Raw genomic sequence first — 24,203 nt, 5'->3', positions numbered from 1 at the left:
ACCCGTTATTGTACGGATCCGCCAAGATTTTAGCGGCTCCCGGGCGGATGAGACGGACCCTGCAACGTTTTTTTGCAGCGACGGTCCGCTATTTTCACTCCGGGAAGCATTTTAACCCTTAACTACCGCCCGCGAGCCGCTAAAATCTCTCTCTCTTGCGATAATCGTGATCGCGCGCCAACTCCCGCGATGATCGGGCGGGATCGCGCTACAACTCCCACGATGCTCCGGCGGGATCGCTCTCCAACTCCCGCGATGCTCCGGCAGGATCGCGCACCAACTCCCGTGATGATCCGGCAGGATCGCGCTCCAACTCCCGCAATGCTCCGGCGGGATCGCGCTCCAACCCACGCGCGATCGCGCTCCATATCCCGGCCGCGATCTACATCCAAATCGCGATCACCGGATCATGCCGGCGAGTTCCCCGCTCTCTTCTCGCGGCCCCGCAACATCGCCGGTAAATTTTTTTTACAGGACCGCGGTTCCTTTAACGCTCCTAGATCGGCGGATCCCGTCACACCAATGGTCCGGTGGCTCCCGTTGGTGTTTCGACGGTCACGGATCCGTTCTCTGCCTTTTTGGCGGCTGGCAACTGACTGCAGAAACGTAAGTGTGAAACAGGCCTTACTCGCCGTGCAATGCTCCTCTGGGAGAACGAGATGCATAAACAAACTGGGCCATATCTTAGCGATGATTTTTAGGGTTTTTTTCATGTTCTATTTTTTAAAAGATGCCAAAAAGTAGGTAATGTAATAGAAAAAAAAAAAAAAAGTATTTCTTAAAAACACCTGCTATTCTAATGCTGCCATACTGGTACTGCCCACTGGTTGTGGAGTGAGGACCTCCCGTTACTCATGTAACTGCTGCAGCCATCACGTGCTGTACATGCAAACGTCAAAGATGACGCCAGAAATTGGCCGGGACTGATTACACTGATTTTTTGGGGGGTAATTTATCCTTCTTTTTTTGCCAACTTTTGAACTATCCTGCAAAATCCCTTTAAAGAGAACCTGTCATTTATGGAAGTTGTAGTATGACTGTATAGCCGCTCCTTCACCAATAAAAATGTCACCTTTTTTGTACAAATGCGATGTTCCAGTCACAAGAAATCTAGTGTAAACGTCACATAAATCAGACCTGAAGTGCCCTAGGGGGCGTGTCAAACCAAGTGCATTGACACGCCCCCAGTGCACCTCAGAATATACATTAGATTTCTCATGACTGGAACATCACATCTCTACAAAAAATGCATCATATTTCTCAGGAGAGGAGCGCCTATACAGCCATATGGCTACTTTGAAATGTGAAAAAGGTCCTGCCAATAATTCCCTTTAAGGGGACAATATAAATAATGCAGAGGCACACGTGGTGGCCTCCATCATTACTATGTGTGACATTTTAATAAAAAGCAACATTATGCACAAATATAAACCCCATCGTCATACTGTTCACTTATTTTTAGCCTCTCTCAAGCAAACAAGCTCTGTTAAACTTTGCCGCCAAATATAGACAAGAAGCAGCGAGAACGAGCCAGGTTTCATCATCAGACATGATTGTTTACTGGACCAAGATTCCTGGAAAGAATGGAGGCAGGAGGGGAGGACAGAGACGCCGGCTCAATGTGCTACATCTACTGGGAAAATAAGATGAAAATATTCGAAGTGTGTTTTCCGCTCCTTATTGTGTATAGCGCTCACATTTATGAGCACTCCGGTTACAATTTAGGTTTTTCCATTCTATGACAATCTGAACAATGAATCTTGCTTGAACTTTACTCAAAAGAGGTTTCCAAGAATTGTATGTAATTTAGAGGGGAAAAGCTGAAAAATTATCTTATGACGTGATAGGTGCCGATGGGAAGATCTCATCGGTAAAGTCTGCGATCTCGGATTCACCACTTACTTCCACAGAATGGAAGCAATCGCTTCTTAGATACTGGAAATCACACACAAGATTAAGTAGGAACACTAACCCCAAAAGCCTCACATGGGCCTATGAGGCTGTAAGTTCGGGTGGGGAGACACGAGGTCACTTCAGACATTGTGGTCCATAAGGACTTTGAAATACGCCCATCTGAACCCAGCCTTCAAGAAATCCTGCAGAGAACACGGGTTATTCTCCTGATGATGAGTTCCATCCTCGGGAAGGTAAAGGCATGCTCCTTTCATCGAGGGTTTGGGCTTAGGAATCCTACAAGGCAAACAGGGGGAGGGTCCAGCTGCTGCAGCTAGTAGTTTAACAGCGGCACACCAGAAAGTGAGGAGGAAGAGACACAAAAAAAATGTAATTGTCATGTTAAAAGAGGAAATTAAGGGAGGAATAGCCAGGATACATATTTTTTGTGCATTGTCTATGTTCAGTTTTTCTTTATAGGGGTTTATGACCAGTCAGTTTGCCAGAAATGACCGAAAGGATAATTCCCAAACATCCGAAAAATCCCTAAAGATGACTTTTCACCAAATTTGATAGGGAAGGTTCTGTGCACTCTGGTCATGTGACATCATCACAGTTTCTTCTGCACTTCTATGTTGCTGCCTGCTTCTGATTGGTCAGTATCATGCAGGAGGAAAAGTACACACCCCCAGGGAAAAATATCTAACACCACCTCCTTTGACTTAACAAAAGTTAACTTACGGTATTTTGTGAGAAACATTTGATTGCTAATATCTCTGCAAATGAGAGGCTAAATAATATAAAAAAACCTAAGTTTTATTCAGCTCTGCAGCCACTTTTACATTGTGACCAACATTAAAAGTTTGCTGAAAACTCCTCTTGAGGCTATTACATGTAAGGCAGATAATGACAATAGCTGCTTGGGACCTGTACATGCTGCCTTTGTTACAATGACACCTGTGAAGTTGCCAAATTTTCATGGATGAGACTTTTGGTTTTGGGTGGATGCCTCCAATCCTTCACAGTCACTGATTTGTATGGACTTGTGCTTAGAATGTTGAGTTATATGACCAGAAATAAAAAAAATCTGGAATCTGGAGGTCTCTCTGCATCAGATCTGCTGCAATTCAATGAGTCAATATTTTGTTATTTTCACAGTACTTGTTAGGACATGCCTAAATAATTTGCCAAAAGTTTGGAGCTGAGGTCAAACATTACAACAACAGAACTATGTTAACAAACTTGGAACGGGTCAGGAACCAAAAAAAAAAAAAAACGTCAGAATATATCAGGGTCCAAGTCAACTGAGGTCACGCTGGAAAACAAGCATAACGAGGAACCCTGGTGTTTGAAGACTATTTTACTCTTGTTCTGCACCGTTTGGGGGGGTATATATCATTTACCGATGAGCTTCTTTTTAATATTGTGGATTTTCTGCAATGTACCTTTCTTCTGAAAGATACGTGCAGTGGTGTATGCTGCTACAGGAGGTCTGTGTATAAGAACGCAGCCTTAAAAAAAAAAAAAAAAAGATTTTGCAATACTCTGTCGGGAGATGTTTGCACTTTATGTTTATTAAAGGCATTTTCCCCAAACAATAACATATTAGTAGAGTACTCAATTTCCCCAGGTCAAGAGCCAACTCCTCCCCACCAGCACTCCTGTCGGCAGCTGTGATGCCAAGCTAACATCGTACATCACTGCTGCAGCCAATCAATGAACTCAGTGGCTTTGCCGCATACTGGAAGAGTCATTGAGCTCAGTGACTGGCTGCAGCGGTGATGTGCACTGTTGACATGATGTCACAGCTGCAACGATAGGGACCCGGTGAGGGCGAGTAATACCTGGATCTCTGTAAAGTATGGGGGGGGACTGCTTTTCTAAATGTAATAAGCCCCTTTAATGTGGCCACCCAGTGGTTGTGATCGGCTTTGCAGCCTGTTAGGATTTTTGCATTTTTCTCTTTTTGAGGAGGCAGGGAGGGAATAAAGCCTCAAAAATTTCAAACCCCATAACTTTTCGATGTTTTTCTTTTTGACGAGCTTGTTTGATTGAATTCTTTTTCTACATTTGACTTCTAAGATTTCTGCGGTCCCCGGTACATTACGCCCACGTTGTTGCCCGACAGAGATTTCGGCTGCTGGTTTATTTCGCTGACAGAGGGATTAGTCGAGATTGGATAAGAATGCAGCAAACTCCGAGCAGTGAGAAGTATTACTTCCAATGGGCTGAAAGCCTCGGGGAACAACTGGAAAAAAATAAAGCGTCTTCAGGAGACCGGAGATCTACAGATCAGGGCCGGTGGTTATCAAACTCCGGATTGCCGATATATGTCCTAGATTTAGCGAGATGCCAAAGTGAGTGCAAACACATGTTTAACGGGATTAAACAAGGCAGAAAGAAAAGCATGTCCTGGACATCTGGAGGGCGCGCTTCCTGCAGGTTACTAGAAGTAAAAGCATGCCTCGGAGATCAAGCCACAGCATGGTTTCATCACAATAATCTGCTATTGTGCTAGTACCTGGGCACGTCTCCCCTCTTAATGGCGATGCAAGGAGACATATGTATTGCTTTATCTCCTCTCTACAATAATGAGCATCAAGTGCAATTACTCATCACCACAATCATATGAGAGCAATAAAGAACACACGTTGCACGCTCATCACGGGTGCTGCCGCCAGCTCGAGAGCGTTACTGTAGAGTTGTTACCCAGCGCGCCCCAACGTTACAGCGCACTGGGACTTAAGCCCCCGTTACACATAGCGATATCGCTAGCAATATCGCTGTAACGTCACCGATTTTGTGACGCAGCAGCGATATTGCTACATGTGATACTAACCTCCAACCGGCTCCCCCGCTGATTATCGCTGATCACGCGAGAACGTCCTGGACCGTTCCTCGTCGTCAGCTTCCTGCTGGGCTTCCTGTGGCGCTGACGAGCGACGCGTGGACGCGGGCGGGAGGACGTCAGGATCGCCTCGTCTGACAGGTAAGTAGCGACCCCCGACCGCTGCTATGTCGCTGGTGAGCTCTGCCTCTGTGGCAGCTCACTAGCGACCACTTAGCGATGCACCAGCGATCCATATCGTTGTCGGGATCGCTGGTGCATCGCTAAGAGTAACGGTACCCTAACTCATGACATTTAGTTCTCACAATTGTTCCTCAGCAATCTGCTGCTCTGTAATTAATGGCTTATCCTCGGGGACATTTATCACAATGTCTGTGTCTGTCCTCCTGCTTTTTGAGGATTGACCACAGGGTCTTAATGGGGAGTTTCCTGGCCGCAAACCATAAAATGTCAATGCTTTGCTCACGGAGCCGGATTGTTATCACTTGGTCTCCATCGTGTTGGAAAAGGCATTGTTCATCACCACATTGCTCCTGGATGATGGGAGAAGTTGTTCTTGAAGGAAGATTAGATCCCATTCTTTATTCACGGCCGTGTTCTTAGGGAGAATTGTGAGTGAGTCCCCCTCCATCGATGAAAAGTCTCAGGATTCTTTACTGTTATTGTGAGGAAAGAGGGAGACACAAGCGCAATATAGGGTCTTATCCCACAAATAAAGTAAGCGGTTTGACAAAAAACTGCTCACCTGGTAGTAGGTTTTCAAAGCATGTATAGATAAGGGCTGCTGCAGATCCACAAGTCGGTCACCAACTATCTGAAACAGAGCTCTGCAAAGGAATACGTGGATTTCGTCCGCGCTGCCCAAATGATGAAATTCCAGAAGGTTGATAAAGTTTGACAGTGGTTTATTCTACGCGTTTCAAGGTTTTTTGCAACCTCTTCTTCAGGAAATACCACCTTGCAGAGCTCTGATTCTTTACTGTTGACACAGGACTCATGGTGGCGCTCACCTCTTCTTCTCCAATCATTCTTCCAGTCTGAACGGGGCTTCATCAGAGAAAACAACTTTACCCCCAATCTTCGCAGTCAGATCCCTGCACAATATCAGTCTGACCCTGATGTTTTCCTTCCAGAGAAGTGGTTTCTTTGCTGCCGTTCTCGTCACCAAGCCACCTCCATAATTCTTCACTTTACTGACACCTGCCTGCTGCCATCTCGGAGCAAGCTCTGCACTAGTACTGGACCGATCTCATAACCGGCTCCTTTTTACAAGATGGTCCTGGCACTTGCTGGACCTTTCTGGGTGAGGCATTCTTCTACTTTTACTTTTGCATCTGAACCTCTCTCTCTTTGAATGCAGCTTTTGTGGTCTAGTTAATTTTCATGGCGAAGGACTGACTTTGGAATTTTTTTCCAGTTCATCTGATCGCTCATCACAACAATACAGAGTTAAAGTAAACCGCCGCAATAAAAACTGAAGCAGCAACTTTATGAAAACCAAAACTTGTGTCAGTCTCAAAACTTTATGGCCAAGATTGCATAAGCCTGGTTTCAGCTTACCCCATTCCACCGAAGAAGAGAAGCTAAGGGTCAGAAGGGGTCTCAACACCTGGACACAAACTAACCCAAACTTCTGATGTGATGCTATTATTTGTCAAATGATTTTTTTAATTAAAGCTTCATTTATTAAGGCTCAGTTCTGAAGACCTTATTGAAAAAAAGGCCTCCGGTGCGTTTGCAATTTGCTCGGTACCGCTACACTGCATTATTATGGTCCAAAAAATGAACCAGAATAGTGAATGCTGCAAATTTTTCTACGTGGACCGTCAGTGAGGAGGAGCCCTAAAGCCCGGACAATATTGGGCCTTTAGACAAGTATTTGCTTTCTAAAAGTTGTAACTTTTCTTGTGGACTGAGCTGTATAAGGCTTGTTTTCTAACCTGACAAGTTGGCAAGACAAATAATTTATTAACTTTTTTTAGTTTTTTTGAGCGAGGAAATAGAGAAAAAAAAATGTAATTTCATTATGGGTCGATACAATTATAGGGATACAAAATTTATAACGTTCTTTTATGCTTTCGATCTTTCTATTAAAAAAAAATATTTTGTGGGAGGAACAATTTGAAAAACAATAAACATTTATGTCATTGATGGTTTATATATCCTCTATTTTTTACCTTAATTTAATGCTTTCAATTATTTATTTTTTTTTATAAAGTAATGGAAAAAATCCCATTCCGATTATTTTTACATCCCTTTCAAGTGTCAAGATTTTTTTTAATTTTTCCGTTGACAGACGCATCAGGGTTTGCTTTTTGCAGAAGGGGTAGAAGTTTTCAAGCATGTTGTATAAAAGTACTGAAAAAAAAACAAATAATTCTAAATGAGGCGAGATGGCGAAAAAAATACGCAATGACGTGTTCAGGGGCTTTCGTCCATCCGACAGAGTAGAAGGACAGAAAGTGTCGGGTAGATGAACAGAAATCTCCATTTAGCCTCCGCGTGGAAACCAAGGCCAAAGGACCCCCGTATTCCAGATAGGTGGACGTCCCCTAGGAGTGACCCCATTATTAGGCCTTCATGTCGTCTCTTGTGACTATTCTTGCCTTTGTCACACGATGAACACAGCACAGTACACGGCTTGTTGTGCGTTATATAAGACCTTCTTCGGCTTCCTGTTCAGCCGCGGGGCATTTATATTCCATGAATGGACATATTCACATCGGGAAAGAGCCGTAGTCAGATATTATGTACCTCAATTTACGATGTATGTTTGGCTGTAAGACACGAGTTATATAAGCTGAAGAACGTGCGGAGTAAAACGTACCATTGTAGGAGAGGCTGGAGAGCACGGCGTATACCCGTACACCATGTCAGTATAGCCCGTCCTATACGAGGGTGCAGCAAAGCACAGGCCGGATGGTAAGGAGCCCGGAGCCACATGCATTGCTGCAGGTTTGGAGTCCTGAGCATTCTTAAGACATGTCCTAATCTTATGCCCACGTCATTTCTTGTCTTAAAAAAAGGAATCTTTTTGTAAAATATAGTTCTACCTACATGTCTGTAAGTGTACATAAAGTTACCACCAATGGAATCACGGCACAGATAGTACTGTCTCCTTGTCTCTTCCTCTAATTAGCAATGGCACAGATAACACAATTTACAGGGAGGCAGCACTATCTGTGTTAGCAGTAATTACAGGGAGGCAGCACTATCTGTGTTAGCACTAATTACAGGGAGGCAGCACTATCTATGCTAGCACTAGTTACAGGGAGGCAGCGCTATCTGTGTTAGCACTAATTACAGGGAGGCAGCACTATCTGTGTTAGCACTAATTACAGGGAGGCAGCACTATCTGTGCTAGCACTAATTACAGGAAGGCAGCACTATCTGTGCTAGCACTAATTACAGGGAGGCAGCACTATCTGTGCTAGCACTAATTACAGGGAGGCAGCACTATCTGTGCTAGCACTAATTACAGGGAGGCAGCACTATCTGTGCTAGCACTAATTACAGGGAGGCAGCACTATCTGTGCTAGCACTAATTACAGGGAGGCAGCACTATCTGTGCTAGCACTAATTACAGGAAGGCAGCACTATCTGTGCTAGCACTAATTACAGGGAGGCAGCACTATCTGTGCTAGCACTAATTACAGGAAGGCAGCACTATCTGTGCTAGCACTAATTACAGGGAGGCAGCACTATCTGTGCTAGCACTAATTACAGGGAAGCAACACTATCTGTGCTAGCACTAATTACAGGGAGGCAGCACTATCTGTGCTAGCACTAATTACAGGGAGGCAGCACTATCTGTGCTAGCACTAATTACAGGGAAGCAACACTATCTGTGTTAGCACTAATTACAGGGAAGCAACACTATCTGTGTTAGCACTAATTACAGGGAGGCAGTACCATCTGTGCTAGCACTAATTACAGGGAGGCAGCACTATCTGTGTTAGCACTAATTACAGGGAGGCAGCACTATCTGTGTTAGCACTAATTACAGGGAACCAGCACTATCTATGCTAGCACTAATTACAGGGAGGCAGCACTATCTGTGCTAGCACTAATTACAGGGAGGCAGCACTATCTGTGTTAGCACTAATTACAGGGAACCAGCACTATCTATGCTAGCACTAATTACAGGGAGGCAGCACTATCTGTGTTAGCACTAATTACAAGGAGGCAGCACTATCTGTGTTAGCACTAATTACAGGGAGGCAGCACTATCTGTGTTAGCACTAATTACAAGGAGGCAGCACTATCTGTGCTAGCACTAATTACAGGGAGGCAGCACTATCTGTGTTAGCACTAATTACAGGGAGGCAGCACTATCTGTGTTAGCACTAATTACAGGGAGGCAGCACTATCTGTGTTAGCACTAATTACAGGGAGGCAGCACTATCTGTGTTAGCACTAATTACAGGGAGGCAGCACTATCTGTGTTAGCACTAATTACAGGGAGGCAGCACTATCTGTGCTAGCACTAATTACAAGGAGGCAGCACTATCTGTGCTAGCACTAATTACAAGGAGGCAGCACTATCTGTGTTAGCACTAATTACAGGGAGGCAGCACTATCTGTGCTAGCACTAATTACAGGGAACCAGCACTCTCTGTGTTAGCACTAATTACAGGGAGGCAGCACTATCTGTGCTAGCACTAATTACAAGGAGGCAGCACTATCTGTGCTAGCACTAATTACAGGAAGGCAGCACTATCTGTGCTAGCACTAATTACAGGGAGGCAGCACTATCTGTGCTAGCACTAATTACAGGGAGGCAGCACTATCTGTGCTAGCACTAATTACAGGGAGGCAGCACTATCTGTGATAGCAGTAATTACAGGGAGGCAGCACTGTCTGTGTTAGCACTAATTACAGGGAGGCAGCACTGTCTGTGTTAGCACTAATTACAAGGAGGCAGCACTATCTGTGTTAGCACTAATTACAAGGAGGCAGCACTATCTGTGTTAGCACTAATTACAGGGAACCAGCACTATCTGTGTTAGCACTAATTACAGGGAACCAGCACTATCTATGCTAGCACTAATTACAGGGAACCAGCACTATCTGTGCTAGCAGTAATTACAGGGAAGCAGCACTATCTGTGTTAGCACTAATTACAGGGAACCAGTGCCAACACAAGATAGTATTGGCCTCCAGTAAATAGTGATAACACAGATAGTACTGCCTCCCAGTCTCTACCTGTATATAGCGCCGACACAGCTACTGACTCCTTATATAAACATAGTTGGCCCAGATCACACTGGCTCCCTCTCTTTACCTATGAATAGTATTGGCACAGATAGTACTACCTTCTTATCTTTCCACATACATTATTCATTTACATAAACATCTACCTCCCAGTAAATAGTATTAGCACAGGTAATACTATTCCTCTAGTTTTCCATGTAAATGATAGAGAATGCACTGACTCGCTATAAATAGAGCTGGCACAGGTAGTACTGGCGCGCTCCTGTGTAAGGAGGAATCAGGAGGGATCGCTGCCGACCAAAAGCTCTTTATAGGATAAGTTAAAGGTCTATCTTGGCGGGCCTCCAATAAGGTTTTCTGAGATATTACACTGCTGGATATAAATCTCTGATCAGTGATGGTCAAACCCAACAGTCAGCAAAACTAATCACTGAAATAACTGACACAGCGCCATCCACGCCCATTGTGGCCCTGTCTGGTACTGCACGTGAATGGCACTCAGATTTCATTACCAGGCACGGTCACAAGGAGGAACAAGGCGGCGTTTGTCTAGATCACAAACACATTATATATGCATTGTATATGTGTAATCACTGACTTTGTGCACGTAACCTTATTACCTATTTTATCATAATACTATTCTAATCATTGCATTTCTAATGTGCAGCACGAACCACCTGCTTGTTCTGTCGATGGGGTGAGGCTCCCATCCTCTTGAAAAAATGTCAGAAAAAAAACAACATTCTTTAAAAAAAAAAAATCATCTGGTAAGAGTAAAAGGATTTCTGACATTAACATCAACACGTGTTCTCATAAGGGCTAATCTGGAAAACATGTGGTGAGGCCAAAAAGGAGACTTAGGTCCATTATAATACTGCGCTAATATCGCTAAAAGGGGGACAGAATTTACAGCCGATCTTCAGGACCCCCATCTATTGGGAGGGAGGGGGCCCTGAGGATCGGCGTTTACGGCAGTGGGCCAGAAATGAGCTCCGAGTCTCGGTCAAGGCCCCGCATGTCCCTGTCACTCTGATGAAGACAGACATCCCCCTTGGCATTGTACTCACCCGCGGACTTTATAAAGCAGCTCAACAATATATATATATGGTCATCAACACAGTCCGGCTGCTCGTAGGCAGAACCAATTATGCAGTGGTACCTCCCTTGCTTAACACCTGATCATTGTGAAGGGGAAAGGGTCTGACCAAGAACTCTGCCAGACACAGAGACTACGGCCTGCCATACCCTTTAGCGCTCCTGTGACCTCGATGAGAGAGCCGCTACCAGATCTTCTCTGACGGCGGCTTACCTTTCAGAGGCCAAAAGGATCGGCCGTCTGATATCAGGCACGCCAGCCCGTTATCTACTCCGACATTATCTGATGACGGAGAGACAGGACTCCATTTTACCATCGGATGAGCCACACCGATGTCAGGCTCGGGTACCAATCTGACTTTTTAGGGTATATCGTGTAGACGCAGAAAAATATATACATTTTATTTAGGATTTTATTGAAGTAGAAATACAATTTGTTACTCTACTCGGAAGAAAAGTCTAATGAACAACAAGTCTACAAAATAAATATGAGTGGTGTGAGAATTGTGGAAAAAATAGTGGAAAAAGAGCCAAGCAGACCCAATTATAATACTAGACAAGGGCATACGGGTATAGACACCGGGTCAGCAGGTACTGCGCCTCGGCACCAAAAGCCACCGCTTACTCAATTTATCGTAGGGACCTGGTAAATGAGAGGCTTTTCCGTGTTAGATCAGGTTTTTACTATTCCATGATGTAGCGACAGAGACCCTGATTCCAGCGATGTTTCACTTACTGGGCTGCTTCCTGCAGTTTTGATACAATCCCTGTTTTCTCTGCTGCAGATCTAGCAGAGCTCGTAATACTGAGCTGTGTATAACTCCGCCCACACCACTGATTGGCTGTTTTCTACCTATGCACAATGTAAACAAAAAGAGGCCAATCAGTGGTAGGGGAGGGGCTAGACTACATGGCAGTGGGTTTACTAGCCCTCTAGTGATAATCTCCTGCTGATAAAAGCTATTTTAATCAAAACTACAGCAAGTAGCCCTGTAAGTGACACATTGCTGGAATTATGGTCTCTGCTCCTAAATCATGCTTCTCTCAGATTAGGTGGCAAAATCTTGGAGACAGAATCCCATAAGTGGCCACGATTGTTTCAACAAACCTGAAATTCGTTCTGAAAAACAGCTAGAATTATACTGCAAGCACACTCAGGGATCAACTTACAGCTACCAATGGAAGTCTATGGAGAGGGCAGGATGAACTGAATGAAAAAACAAGTAAAAAGACAAATAGAGGTGTGGCTTCCTTGTAAGTATTTTATCTCATTCAATTGCTGGATTCACAGATACACAGCTCAGTCTGAACATGTGCCACGTAGAGACAGGAGAGCAGTAATTCCTCATGTCAGTGTATGGGAGAGATCACAGCAGAAAGGCTCCAATCATAAGCTCCACTGACTATCTCTTCCGAACCCTCCATATACTTTATATGACCGCAGACTTCTGACTCCTCACAGTGCACACAGTGGGCACTGACTGTCAAGATTCTCTAATTCTCCGGCGTCGAAAGTGGGCGGGTGCGTGACAGCAAGTATGAGATTTGCATACATGCGGTCACCTGCCAACTAGACCTGTGCAACCACTCTCAACACAAGTGAAATGAGCAAGGCTGGACACGTCTAGTCGGAATGTGTCCAGAAGTATGCATTTCGCTGGAGAATCCTGACAGCACACACTGTTGACGATTCCCAAGTCTGCAGTCACAGACATGAACCCCAAGCCTGGCAACTGCTTTAAAGAAGACATTACCTCTCAAATGATAAATGGCCCCCATATTTTTATCTGACATTGTTTAGTAGTTGATGCCACCCCGTACATGTATACTGTACACAACGAGGCGCAATTAAGTGTCACGCTTACATCTAAATTAGCACCTGTTGGCTTACTTTCACCTGTTATGGCCTTCATCTTCGCATGGAATAAACACGGCACACTATTTTGGCAGCAGAGAGGGGTCTATTGTTCTCCATGACTTAACTGTTCCGTTCATAGATAGACGCAGCTGTCCTGCTGCCAAAGACAAAAGGTGTGGAGCAGGAACGCACCACAGTCCGCCCTGTATATTGTGTTAGAAGTGGAAACAGATGTGGTACGAGCAAAGCTAAACACTGCACGCGGTGTCTTCATCAGCCCATTACGTCTGATGGGGGCACCGGTGAGTGGTGCCGCCAGGAAGGCGAGGAACCTGGAAATACAAACACGGCCAGTACAACGTGCCAGCTGAAGCTGACCGGACTGTGCTGGGTCCCGTGTGTACGGCAGTTCGCGGCGCTCTGGCTCTGATGCACCCATGTGGCTCGCCCAGTGCACACCCACGTTCCAAAAGTCTTTGTGAAAAAACATTAACATCCTATAAAAGTTGGCCTCACAAAGAGGACGAAAGTTCAAGAGAATCTTATTGTAGTAAGAGTGTTTTCAGCTAAGAGAGGTGGGGTCCACTAATAGCCAGAAACAAAAGGACAGCAGTCACAAAAAGAGGGGGACCCAGGACATCCATGCCTTACAGAGAGCTGTGCAATACTTCTTTTCTCCTGCGGGGGGAGCAGCAGGGATATTGAACACTTCCTAAGTTTCGTCACCGATAACAGCTAATTGCTGGGAAGGGGTCCTATCGTTAGATTTGTCATCAGCTTATCTTTGAGGAGTCCTTGAAACAAAAAATAATTTGCCCCAAAAATGGCTATTCCCTAAGTTTGAGATTTTTGATGTTTCATTGATCTTAACAGTGGGTCAGACACAAATGGTTAAGATAACTAATAAGATTTGCAGCACCATGATCCAGCAGCCGTGGGGTCCATGGCCACCGGACTAGGACTACCACTGAACCATGTTCCATCTGCCGGCACATCTTCTGACTACTAGGTCCAGCGAGACCTCCTCGTTGTAGCGCGACACGTCGGGCCTATTAATCAGAAGAGGGGCTGGGAACACCAGCAGGTCTTCTTGTTTTTCAACACCATCCTGTCCTCTCTGCTGTTTGGATCTCAAAGTGGTTTTCCATGGAGGACATTTCCTTCCTATTCTGGTCAAAAGATCTGATGACGTTAGACCAGTTCGGCACCCCGCTATCTTTATCAGCTGCACAGACAATAAGTGGAGCAGCAAAGCTCAGTAGTGTCTGGCTGTGGGTCTCCTCGCCTAAATTCGACAGGCTTGTAGACTTCTATAAGGCTGTCGAGTTCGTGCCAGTGGATTGACGGGCAGTTTGTGCATCATGATCCGTACCTAGACCACGAAAAAAGGATGTGAAAAAGCGGTCAGTAGATATAGAAGTGGGTATATCAGGATCCTCACCTCTTTCAAAGTGGAGAGAAATTGTAAAAAAGCATTTGTCTCCTTGGAGGACCTATCCTGTCCTGTACTACACAGACATTGGGTGTAATCCTTCATCATCCCAGTGGTGGCGCTGCAGGGAAACGCTTCCTGCTACATTCCACAACAGATTGCAGCGATCACTGGGGATCACACTGCGGGAGACTTTGCGATCAACTTAATGTCAAGGAACTTTTCTAACAAGAAAATAATAGCCTGAATTAGAGAACCCTATTACAGCTGTAGTTTACCGCATCTTCTGGTGCAGAGGATATAACCCAGCCCTGCTCAGATGAGTAATAAATCCAGGACTGGAAGTGAAAGCTCAGAGCGTGACCTTCCCAATAATCAATCTATGGTCCAGGGCCTAAAGGCTTGGGGCTGTTTGCTTTCTCAGCAGCTGTATTAATAGTTTTCCATGCGCAGTCTCTGACGTTCTTGAGTAAAGATCCTGACATTGATTATTTTACTTCTATTCTCGTCCTGTGTATACGGAAGAGCAGCAGAATATCCGGCTGTAGCCCATGTTCTCAGAGAGTTAGACCTTGAGAAAAATGGACACATATCATTCGCTATCAGTCCATTCATCATCATATACTAATATTAACAACAATAACAAAGACCCGTATGGTTCACATAGATTTTGGCTCTGTCGGGCCTAATGTCCAAACCCCCCCGCAAAATGGGATTCACGAGTATGTGCTGACATGGCCATGGGCTATAATGATGCAGAATCACAGTGTGCTTTGTCGGGCATCATTTACGTCCTAATATACCCACTGGAAGTGTAGTCACCTGCGTCTTACAGCCCACCTGTTCTTGGTGTCATCAGACTAAAAATATCCAGCTTCTCTTATTTTATTCCCGCTGCTCCCCCGAGTACTCCATTTAAAAAATAAATATATCCGCCACATTTTTCCATGAATGTGAGCATATTTAGAGCTAATTGTTTAATGCTTTTTCCGAGGGGGTGGTGCTCACAGACTCCTCATGGGCGTGTCTTTAGGCTGCTCTGTATTATTACCCTGTGAGAACAGTCCACTTGGTAAAGTCCATAAAAGTCCATAAAAGCATCATTAGCTAAAGAGGCTCATATCTCTGGAGCTGAATGGTAAATTAAAAAAAAAAGGTCCTATTGTATTGAGAGATAACAAAATAACAGGTGAAATAGCATTTCGATTGGTGCTTGTTACACCAACATTTATAGGTGGCAATCATATGCAATGACTGTTACGATGACCGTACAATATGGAAAGTAGACACCCTTTAACAAGCCTCGCCATATGACTGGATATTGAGCCAAACTAAAGGTCTTTTCTAAATGGGAAATGCCTCCATCTGTAGGTAGCCGTTTTGGGATCTGGCCTCTCGGCGGTGCAGAATAGGGCACTGGTTGACTGGGTGAGAACCTAATCTGTCTACCTTTTTTCTCCATGGGCGAGTTTCCGTACACCAGCTTTCAGTCTCACAATGGAAAAAATAGAACGTTTGTTTCCTATAGACATCTCGATAAGACCCTAGAGATCTGCTGCGTACGTCGTTCCCGATGATACAACTGGAGGTTTCGGCCACTTGGCTAAGCCTCAGCTATTTACGAAGAAGCATGAAAACTATGCAGACACTTGTCGTAAACCTTCTCCACTGAACGTTCATTCCACATATTGTCTTTAGTCTTTTCTGCTTCCTCAGGTTAATCCTCTTAAGGGTCTTAGGGAGGAATCTGTGCAGTATTTTGCTAATTTTCTTGTCAAAACAGTAGTGTTATTTCCCAAGTCGGGGATGAAAAGAGCTATGTCACGTCTAGACAATAGAAGCCATAGGTGGAAAGTATCGGTGGAGCATCACCTTCCGTACTTGCTATAGGTTTGCTAGCGTAGGTTGGACGCGTGACGGCGGGTTGACGGATGTGACCTGCTGCGGTGTAACTTTCTGTCTACGTCACTGCATTGTCCGGATGATGAATGACGCTTTTGTTGCCATCCGGCGCGGCTTTTCTTAGATCTGCTGCTTTTGTTCTAGGAATGTACACAAGAGCTTCCACCTGTGAAACGATCCTAAGGTGGCGTGCAACATTGCGTGAAAGCAACTCCGGAAAGGAAACTGTGTTTACACGCTCCTGTATTCAACGCCATGTTCAAGGCGCTTCATTGTCTTCTCTCCTTCTGTGGAGGAGAACCAGAACATCTACTTTGATTACATCCGAGTTGCCTCAACCTGGGCCTCGATTCATATTATTTCAGTTAAACTTCTTTTTTTTTTTCCGTATCTAATAAAATATATGAAAAATATTGGTCTGACAAAAAGACATAATCCCACCAGAACTACAATAAATTAACGATTAGGGTCCATATATTTACAAAGTACAGAATAACACTATAAGAGCATAGAATGGAGCATGCCACCATTTTTTCCCCCACTGGCAAAGAGAAGGAAGTGCTGCATAAACTGCAAGAGAAGGAAGTGCTGCAAAAACTGCAAGAGAAGGAAATGCTGCAAAAACTGCAAGAGAAGGAAATGCTGCAAAAACTGCAAGAGAAGGAAGTGCTGCAGATGAGCTTGCTAGCACGTTTATGCACAGAATTCTGCATCGGGATACATTAGATGGAAAATGGATGAAATAATAACAAACCTGATACACATAAGGTAATTGACACGTAGTTTGGAAATCCACAAAATAGTAAAACGCTCAGACAATGTTTCCCCCAGTTGTCACTCATTTTCAGCATTTTCTGTAGTTGGTACCAGGACACATGAAATACTTGGAAAATTTTCTGTACATTCATGCGGTTAAGCAGAATAAACATCTCTATAAATACAGCAGCTCGACCAAACGACAGATGAAAAGACACAAAGATGACAGAGAAGGGGAAAACTCACGCTACGTCTGGTCACTACAGACATACTGTGGAAAGATGGACGACAGCCTCCGAGACACCGAGGCCATAATCTCTCCAAAGATATAAGAACATAAAATAGGCGGCAAATGAAGATGCCCTTATGGACCTCCAATAAAGAAGCTGTTCTCAGATGGGTCAGTGAAGACATCTTCATTTATTCAGTACACACTGATCTATTTTTTTGTAGATAGAGAAATCGATGACAGAAAGAGATCGATAGAAATCTCTCTCCTATCCATCCATTTCTTGCAAGTACCTATGTACTGATCACCTCTCTCTTCAGGGATTTATAGATCTATCTTAAATTGCTATATCCATGAATCAGGCCTTCCATCTCATTCATTACCTCCCTAATATCTTTCAACTATCCATCTGTGCTTCTAATATCTACATATCCGTGTCATATACTGTATATGAATCTATAAATCCATTATCTATCCGTCCACCAATCCATCTATCTGTATATATACTGTATATCAATCTGTACAGCAATCTGTCCATTCCTCCATCTACCCTTTTATCTGTACATCCATCCGTCATTATCTGTCTGTACATCCATCAGTACATCTATCAATCTATCTGTACATCCACCCATCTATCCATCATTATTTATCTGTACATCCATCCATCAATATCTAGGTGTACATCCATCCGTACATCCATCTACCCACCCATCATTATCTATCTGTACATCTATCAATCTATCTGTACATCTATCCATCTGTACATATATGAATTTATACGTACAGCCATCCATCTGTACCATCCATCCATCCATCCACCTATCCATGCATCCATCTACCCATCCATCCACCTATCTATCTACCTATCCATCATTATCTATCTGTACATCTATCAATCTATCTGTACATCTATCCATCTGTACATATATGAATTTATACGTACAGCCATCCATCTGTACCATCCATCCATCCATCCACCTATCCATGCATCCATCTACCCATCCATCCACCTATCTATCTACCTATCCATCATTATCTATCTGTACATCTATCAATCTATCTGTACATCTATCCATCTGTACATATATGAATTTATACGTACAGCCATCCATCTGTACCATCCATCCATCCATCCACCTATCCATGCATCCATCTACCCATCCATCCACCTATCTATCTACCTATCCATCATTATCTATCTGTACATCTATCAATCTATCCATATATCCATCCGTCCGTTTATCTAAGTAACATAGAAAAACACAGTAAAACAAATGTATAAAAATACTCTGTTGTAAAGAAGTAACAGTAAACAGCAAGTGCTAGTAAAAAGATGATAACAAAACAGGTATTTGGTTGATACGTTTTTTGCAAAAATATACTAAGCTGCTGTACCAAACGTCAAGGTATACCCCTCAGAGCAGTCCCTAACTGATGTATTTAAAAACCTGGTCATGTGTATAGTACCTATATGGGCAGGACTCAGACAGGTAATGTCTGATGTGGACACACTGCTTTTTGGTTTCTTGTTTTTGCAAGATTAGGGAGGTTTCCATCCCTCCCTTGTGGGCCAGGCACATAAAGGCCGTCCTCTGCAGTGTGTCCACATCGGACATTACTTGTCTGAATCCTGCTCATACAGGTACTATACACATGATCAGGTTTTTAAATACATCAGTTAGGGACTGCTCTGAGGGGAAAACCTTGATGTTTGGTAGAGCGGCTTAGGCTGGTTTCACATTTGCGTTAAAACAACGCTGCGCACTGCGTCGTTAAGCCCTGCCCCGAGCCGGCTCCCTGCCCGCCCCATCCGGGATCACCGCCTACTTTCGCATTTGCACGCATGCGATCGGCGCACCCTATCTTTAGCATAGGGTGCGCAGATCATGCGCTGCCAGTGTGAAAGTAGCGTGCTGCGCACTTTTGACGGTGCACCGTGAGCGCCGAAATGCAACATGCAAAACGTATCAACCAAATACCCTGTTTTTTTATCATCTTTTTACTAGCACTTGCTGTTTACTGTTACTTCTTTTCAACAGAGTATTTTTATGCGTTTGTTTTACTGTGCTTTTCCATGTTTCAGTGTTTTGGTGGTGTGAACACTGTCCTACAGACTTGTTCACGGTGTGCATGGCCCATGTGTTTGTATTACGTTTATCTAAATAAGGTGTAAGTTCCTTTAAGTGATATTACATCACCTACCCCACTGCGAGTAGGTGACAAGTGAGTCCTAATTGCGGGCACACACTTCATAATCAGCATATTATTATTTTTGCAGCATTTATTATTCTGTTCCCTGTCAATACAATTAGAAGCAGTTGGCGGATGCAGCTGAGCACGTTGGGGGGCTGGTGGTCGGCCCCCGCACGCCTCTGTCTGCACTGTAACCTTTCACACGTCTCTCTCTATTGTTGATGGAAGTGGCATGATAATGGCAGGTACCTTGCAGTCACGACAACCAACGCACCGCAAGGTATTTCTTTGAAAAGCGCGTGCTTTCTATTTTTAATGTGCATTTTTTCCTGCTAATCGCTGAACATGGTTTTCCTCCCTTATTTATAGAATTTCTTCCTTTCACGTTTCCGTGACTTTCAGAGAATAAACATCTCAGGAAGCAGATAAAACATCGGCCCTGAGCCGCGGCAATGTGGGATCACACAACACACACGCACTGACATTTTGGCTGAGAAATGGATATTATTAACCCTTTTATTTTATTTTTCTTTTCATTCTCATATTTTGGATGTCAAAATTCCCCCTTTCCTTCTCACAGTGTTAAAAGATATCATTAAGGATGAGCTTATACACATATCTCCTCAGAAGGGAGAGGGGAGAAAGCATTTATGTTCTCAGAGAGGGTAGAGAAAACAGGCTGTAGATAGGGAGGAAAGCACATGAAGAAAAAATATGGGTCACATTTAATTTACATTCTTTGTTGGTTTAATAGAGAAAAAAAATCACATCTTTTTTACGCTATTTACCAATCAATGTATGGTAAATAATCTTTTCACTGTATTGTATAGATTGTTAGGATTACAGTGATAGAAATTATGTCTGTTATTTGCTGAACTAAGATGTTTTATTTAAAAAAAAAAAAAAAAAATCACATTAAAATGTAATAGTAGTTATTTTAGTAACTTATAAAAGGAAAAAAAAGTCTCTGACATTTATTTACCCTCTAGAATGAAGTTAAAAAGAAATGCAGTGCTATACAGAGATGCATCTCTGTGTACCAGTACAATCTGCCTGTAATGAAGCAGAATACAGTGCACATTCAAGTAGAGAAAATTCTCCTATACTTGACAGTGCAGCTTGCGACTCCTAGCTTTTGCTGCTACCTTTAATGATACAGGTTGGGGGTTTGAAACCTGGCAAAAATCACACTTCAAGAAAATAAAAAGAATGAGTTATCTAAATGAATGTAAGTATGAAGATAGCAGAGAGATATATCGGGCATGACGTCAGAGTCATGGGAGGGGTACTAACTAAGCAAAAACTAACACACGTAGTGCAGACTGAAGTAGAGACATTGCACAATGAGTGCAAGTCGGGACATTGCCCTGACTTCCTGGGACATATTCCCCAAATCGGGACTGTCCCGCTAGGGTCCAGGACGGCTGGGAGCTATGATGTTTGTAATGAGACATAGCCCTGCTCTTCTCTCCTGTATGTAATAACAGAAGATGCAGGCAGTGCGATCAGTGAGGAGAGCAGAGCTGTCTGTCTTTACATGTCTCACAGAAGAAAGTTTATTCTGACGTTCTCTAGGAAACTGTTTATTTTTGCCCCTGTATGACGCCTCCTGCCTATGATTGGTCAATCTCAATAAATGCTCCCGGAGACTAAGCCGACGCCCTTTTGGACGGAATATATAACCTATATATCTATAGTTCTTTTATAGGAGCATATTAAACAAATCAAGCAATCAGTAAAGGAGCTCATACAAACACTTACCCTTTACATCACCCGCTGCCAACTATTGTCCTCAGCAGTGACGTTTCTATGCAAGGTATGCTTCCACTTAAATCAGTGATTGGCTGCAGGGGTCAGGTAACTGATGTAAGGAATGTCATCACTTTGATCAAGCCTGAGAAATCCGGAGCAGCAGGTGATTCAAAGGGTAAGTAAAAGTATTACCGGCCACTGGAATCGCCGGCAAACGTTTCTGCTTGTCTTCACCCTACTGACCGTTTCGGTTCTCTATTGATCGTCTTCAGACAAAATAAACAGAACCAGCAAACGAGACATTTTCCAACAATACTTCACTTCTCCAACATATCAAAAGGTTTCTAAAGTGTTACACGGCCCCCAGCAAACTCACAGTAATGCGCAAAGCCATTAGGTTTTCCCATGGATGCCGATCCCCTGCCCCATTGAAGAGTTTATTGAAGCTAAATTCACGGCTGAGGCCTTACATGTGAAAAAGAAAATGATGATCGGAGTTCACAAAAGTGCCAATCACCACCACCATACTGTAACCGGCAGGCCTGGTTCATAAACCTCCGCTGGGGAGAATGCAGGGATCTTTTATATGACTCCCAGGATCAGACTACAAAGGTTTGTTTGTAGTCTGTAACCGTGGAAACTCACAGTTCTGCCTGGGAGCTGTATTCACAAAACAGTAGGAGGTTTGTTTTTTTTTTAATTGCCTCAACGGTATACAAAAATGGATCAATTCCTTTATATTCCTCACCAAAGAAAGGATGCACAAAACCAAGTCAAGCGTGAAAACCGAGCTACATGGATATGATCGTTATATAAAAAAACGAAAAAAATTGGTCTTTCTTACTTTGCTTCCTAAGGTCTCGGAGTTGTTCTTCAAACTGGAGGAATTTAACATTTTTCTTCAAATCTTCATCCGTATTCTTTCGCTGTCGGTCTTCGTAGGTGGCTTGTACGAGCTGCCTTAAATCTGGGATCTCCTCGGGGGGGTGTCTCCTGACCTGCAGAGCGGGAAAGTAATTTAATGAAACAGATGTGACATAAAAAAAAAACAATGTAATAATGGGTGATGATAAATGATGGCTGGGTTACACCTCATTTCTTATCTAAGGGAAGATATCTAACACCGTTGCAAACGAAAGCATTCAGCCTTAAACTCGGTCTATTAGTAAAATTTATAAACTTTCTGCTTTTTGCAATAAACCAATAAAACAAGAACAATGTAAATGGGTTAACATAACTAATATTAGAGATTATGACCTGCTGCAAATATGATGCGTAGCCAAACACCAGTTTCTAGCAGCGTTCCTCAGGAATCTGAGCCCATTACTTATGGGCAATGGCCTCCAGGTCACTAATATTCTTGGGATTGCTGCAACAGCCTTCTTCATATCTCACCAAAGATTTTCTATAGCGTTCAAGTCAGGCAACTGTCACGGCCACTACCGAATCTTCCTAGACTTCTTCGGACACCAATGATTGATGGACTTTGAGGTATGCTTAGGATCACTGTCCTGTTGGATGGTCGAATAATGCTAAAACTTCAGCTTCATCACAGGAGGAATGATGAAGCCTCAGAGCATCTCCGTGCCATTGCCATGCTTCAATGTAGGCAAAGTTCCACTGCCATGCTTCCTTGTAGGCATCATTGAGCCACCACCATGATTCACTGTAGTCTTCACCAAGCCAGCGCCATGCTTCACTGTAGGCATCATTGAGCCACCACCAGGCTTCACTGTAGACATCACCAAACCATCGCCATGCTTCAATGTAGTCTCGGATTCATAAAAATCAGATGGTTGATATGAAGCTAAAAAAAAAAGCTCCAGTTTTGTCTCATCTTTCCTAAGGACATTCTCCCAGAAGCTTGTGGCTTGTCAATATGCAAAATTCCGGTCTCGCTTTTTATGATTTACTTTCAAGAATGGTTTCTTCCTTGGCCGTCATCCATGAAGTCCACTTTGGCCAATGCAGTGACAGATGGTGAGATCTAACACTGATGGACCCTGACCTTGGAGTTCACCTCTAATCTCTTCGGAAGTTGTTCTGGGCTCTTTGGTTACTATTCGTATGATCGGTCTCTTCCATTTGGAATCAATTTTCCTCTTGCGGCCATGTCCAGGGAGGTCAGTTACACATCCAAAGACCTTAAACACCTGAATAATGTGAAAATGTATTAACAGGAACATCAAGCTATTTGGTGATGTCTTATAGCCTTTACCTTTAATATGTTTGTATATACCGTAATTTCCTTTCTAATCTTGTGAGAGAACTCTCTCCTTTGCTTTCTTCTGGTCTATGCCGAGTGGTACACACCATGACAACAAACAGCACAGTGACTACTTTTCACCCATCAAATAGGCGACTGATTATAAGTTTACAGACAACTGTGATGCGAATAACAGGACCATGTTGTTTGACATATGCCTGTGGTCAAATTATATTCAATCTTTTCTAGGAGCACCATCATTTTTATCCAGGATATTTTCGTTATTTTTTTTTTATTTATTTTTAAAACCACAATTCACAAGCAAGGTCTGATTCCAATGAGCTGACATTCATTCAGTAAATTTAAATTGAAAATTACTTTTAATAAATAAATAATCTTTAATTTTTATATAGCGCTAACATATTTCTCAGCGCTTTACAGTTTGCACACATTTTCATCACGGTCCCCGATGGGGCTCACAATCTAAATTCCCTATCAGTATGTCTTTGGAATGTGGGAGGAAACCGGAGAACCCGGAGGAAACCCACGCAAACACGGGGAGAACATACAAACTCCTTGCAGATGTTGTCCTTGGTGGGATTCGAACCCAGGACGCCAGCGCTGTAAGGCTGCAGCACTAACCACTGAGCCACCGTGCTGCCCATATACCAATTTCAATTTATTTCTGTGACCATCGTGAGATTTTCTTACAAGGGTACCAACATTTTTGTCCATGTGTGATGTTTTCAGCAGATTCTTCATTCTTCCTCCTCCAGAAATAAGGATCCAAACCCTAAAAATTATTTCCAGTTTTGTTTCATCGCT

The 24,203-nt window shown here is 43.4% G+C and overlaps 1 protein-coding gene across 2 annotated transcripts in view; it reads right to left on the bottom strand.

Moving 5' to 3' along the window:
* The window catches only part of NSMCE2 (NSE2 (MMS21) homolog, SMC5-SMC6 complex SUMO ligase), a 200,737-nt gene that overhangs the window by 80,656 nt on the left and 95,878 nt on the right, over positions 1–24,203 (bottom strand). For both annotated transcript variants that reach the window (XM_073590316.1, XM_073590317.1), the window contains exon 4: positions 22,017–22,170. In XM_073590316.1, coding sequence (XP_073446417.1) covers positions 22,017–22,170 — 154 coding nt within the window. The remainder of the gene's footprint in view (positions 1–22,016; positions 22,171–24,203) is intronic.

The sequence above is a fragment of the Dendrobates tinctorius genome, unplaced genomic scaffold (genome assembly GCF_039654945.1).
Source record: "Dendrobates tinctorius isolate UK_male_01 unplaced genomic scaffold, ASM3965494v1 ptg000116l, whole genome shotgun sequence".
Taxonomy (NCBI): domain Eukaryota; kingdom Metazoa; phylum Chordata; class Amphibia; order Anura; family Dendrobatidae; genus Dendrobates; species Dendrobates tinctorius.
The sequence above is the reverse complement of the archived record's forward strand: the minus strand, read 5'-3'. Positions and strand labels throughout refer to the sequence as shown.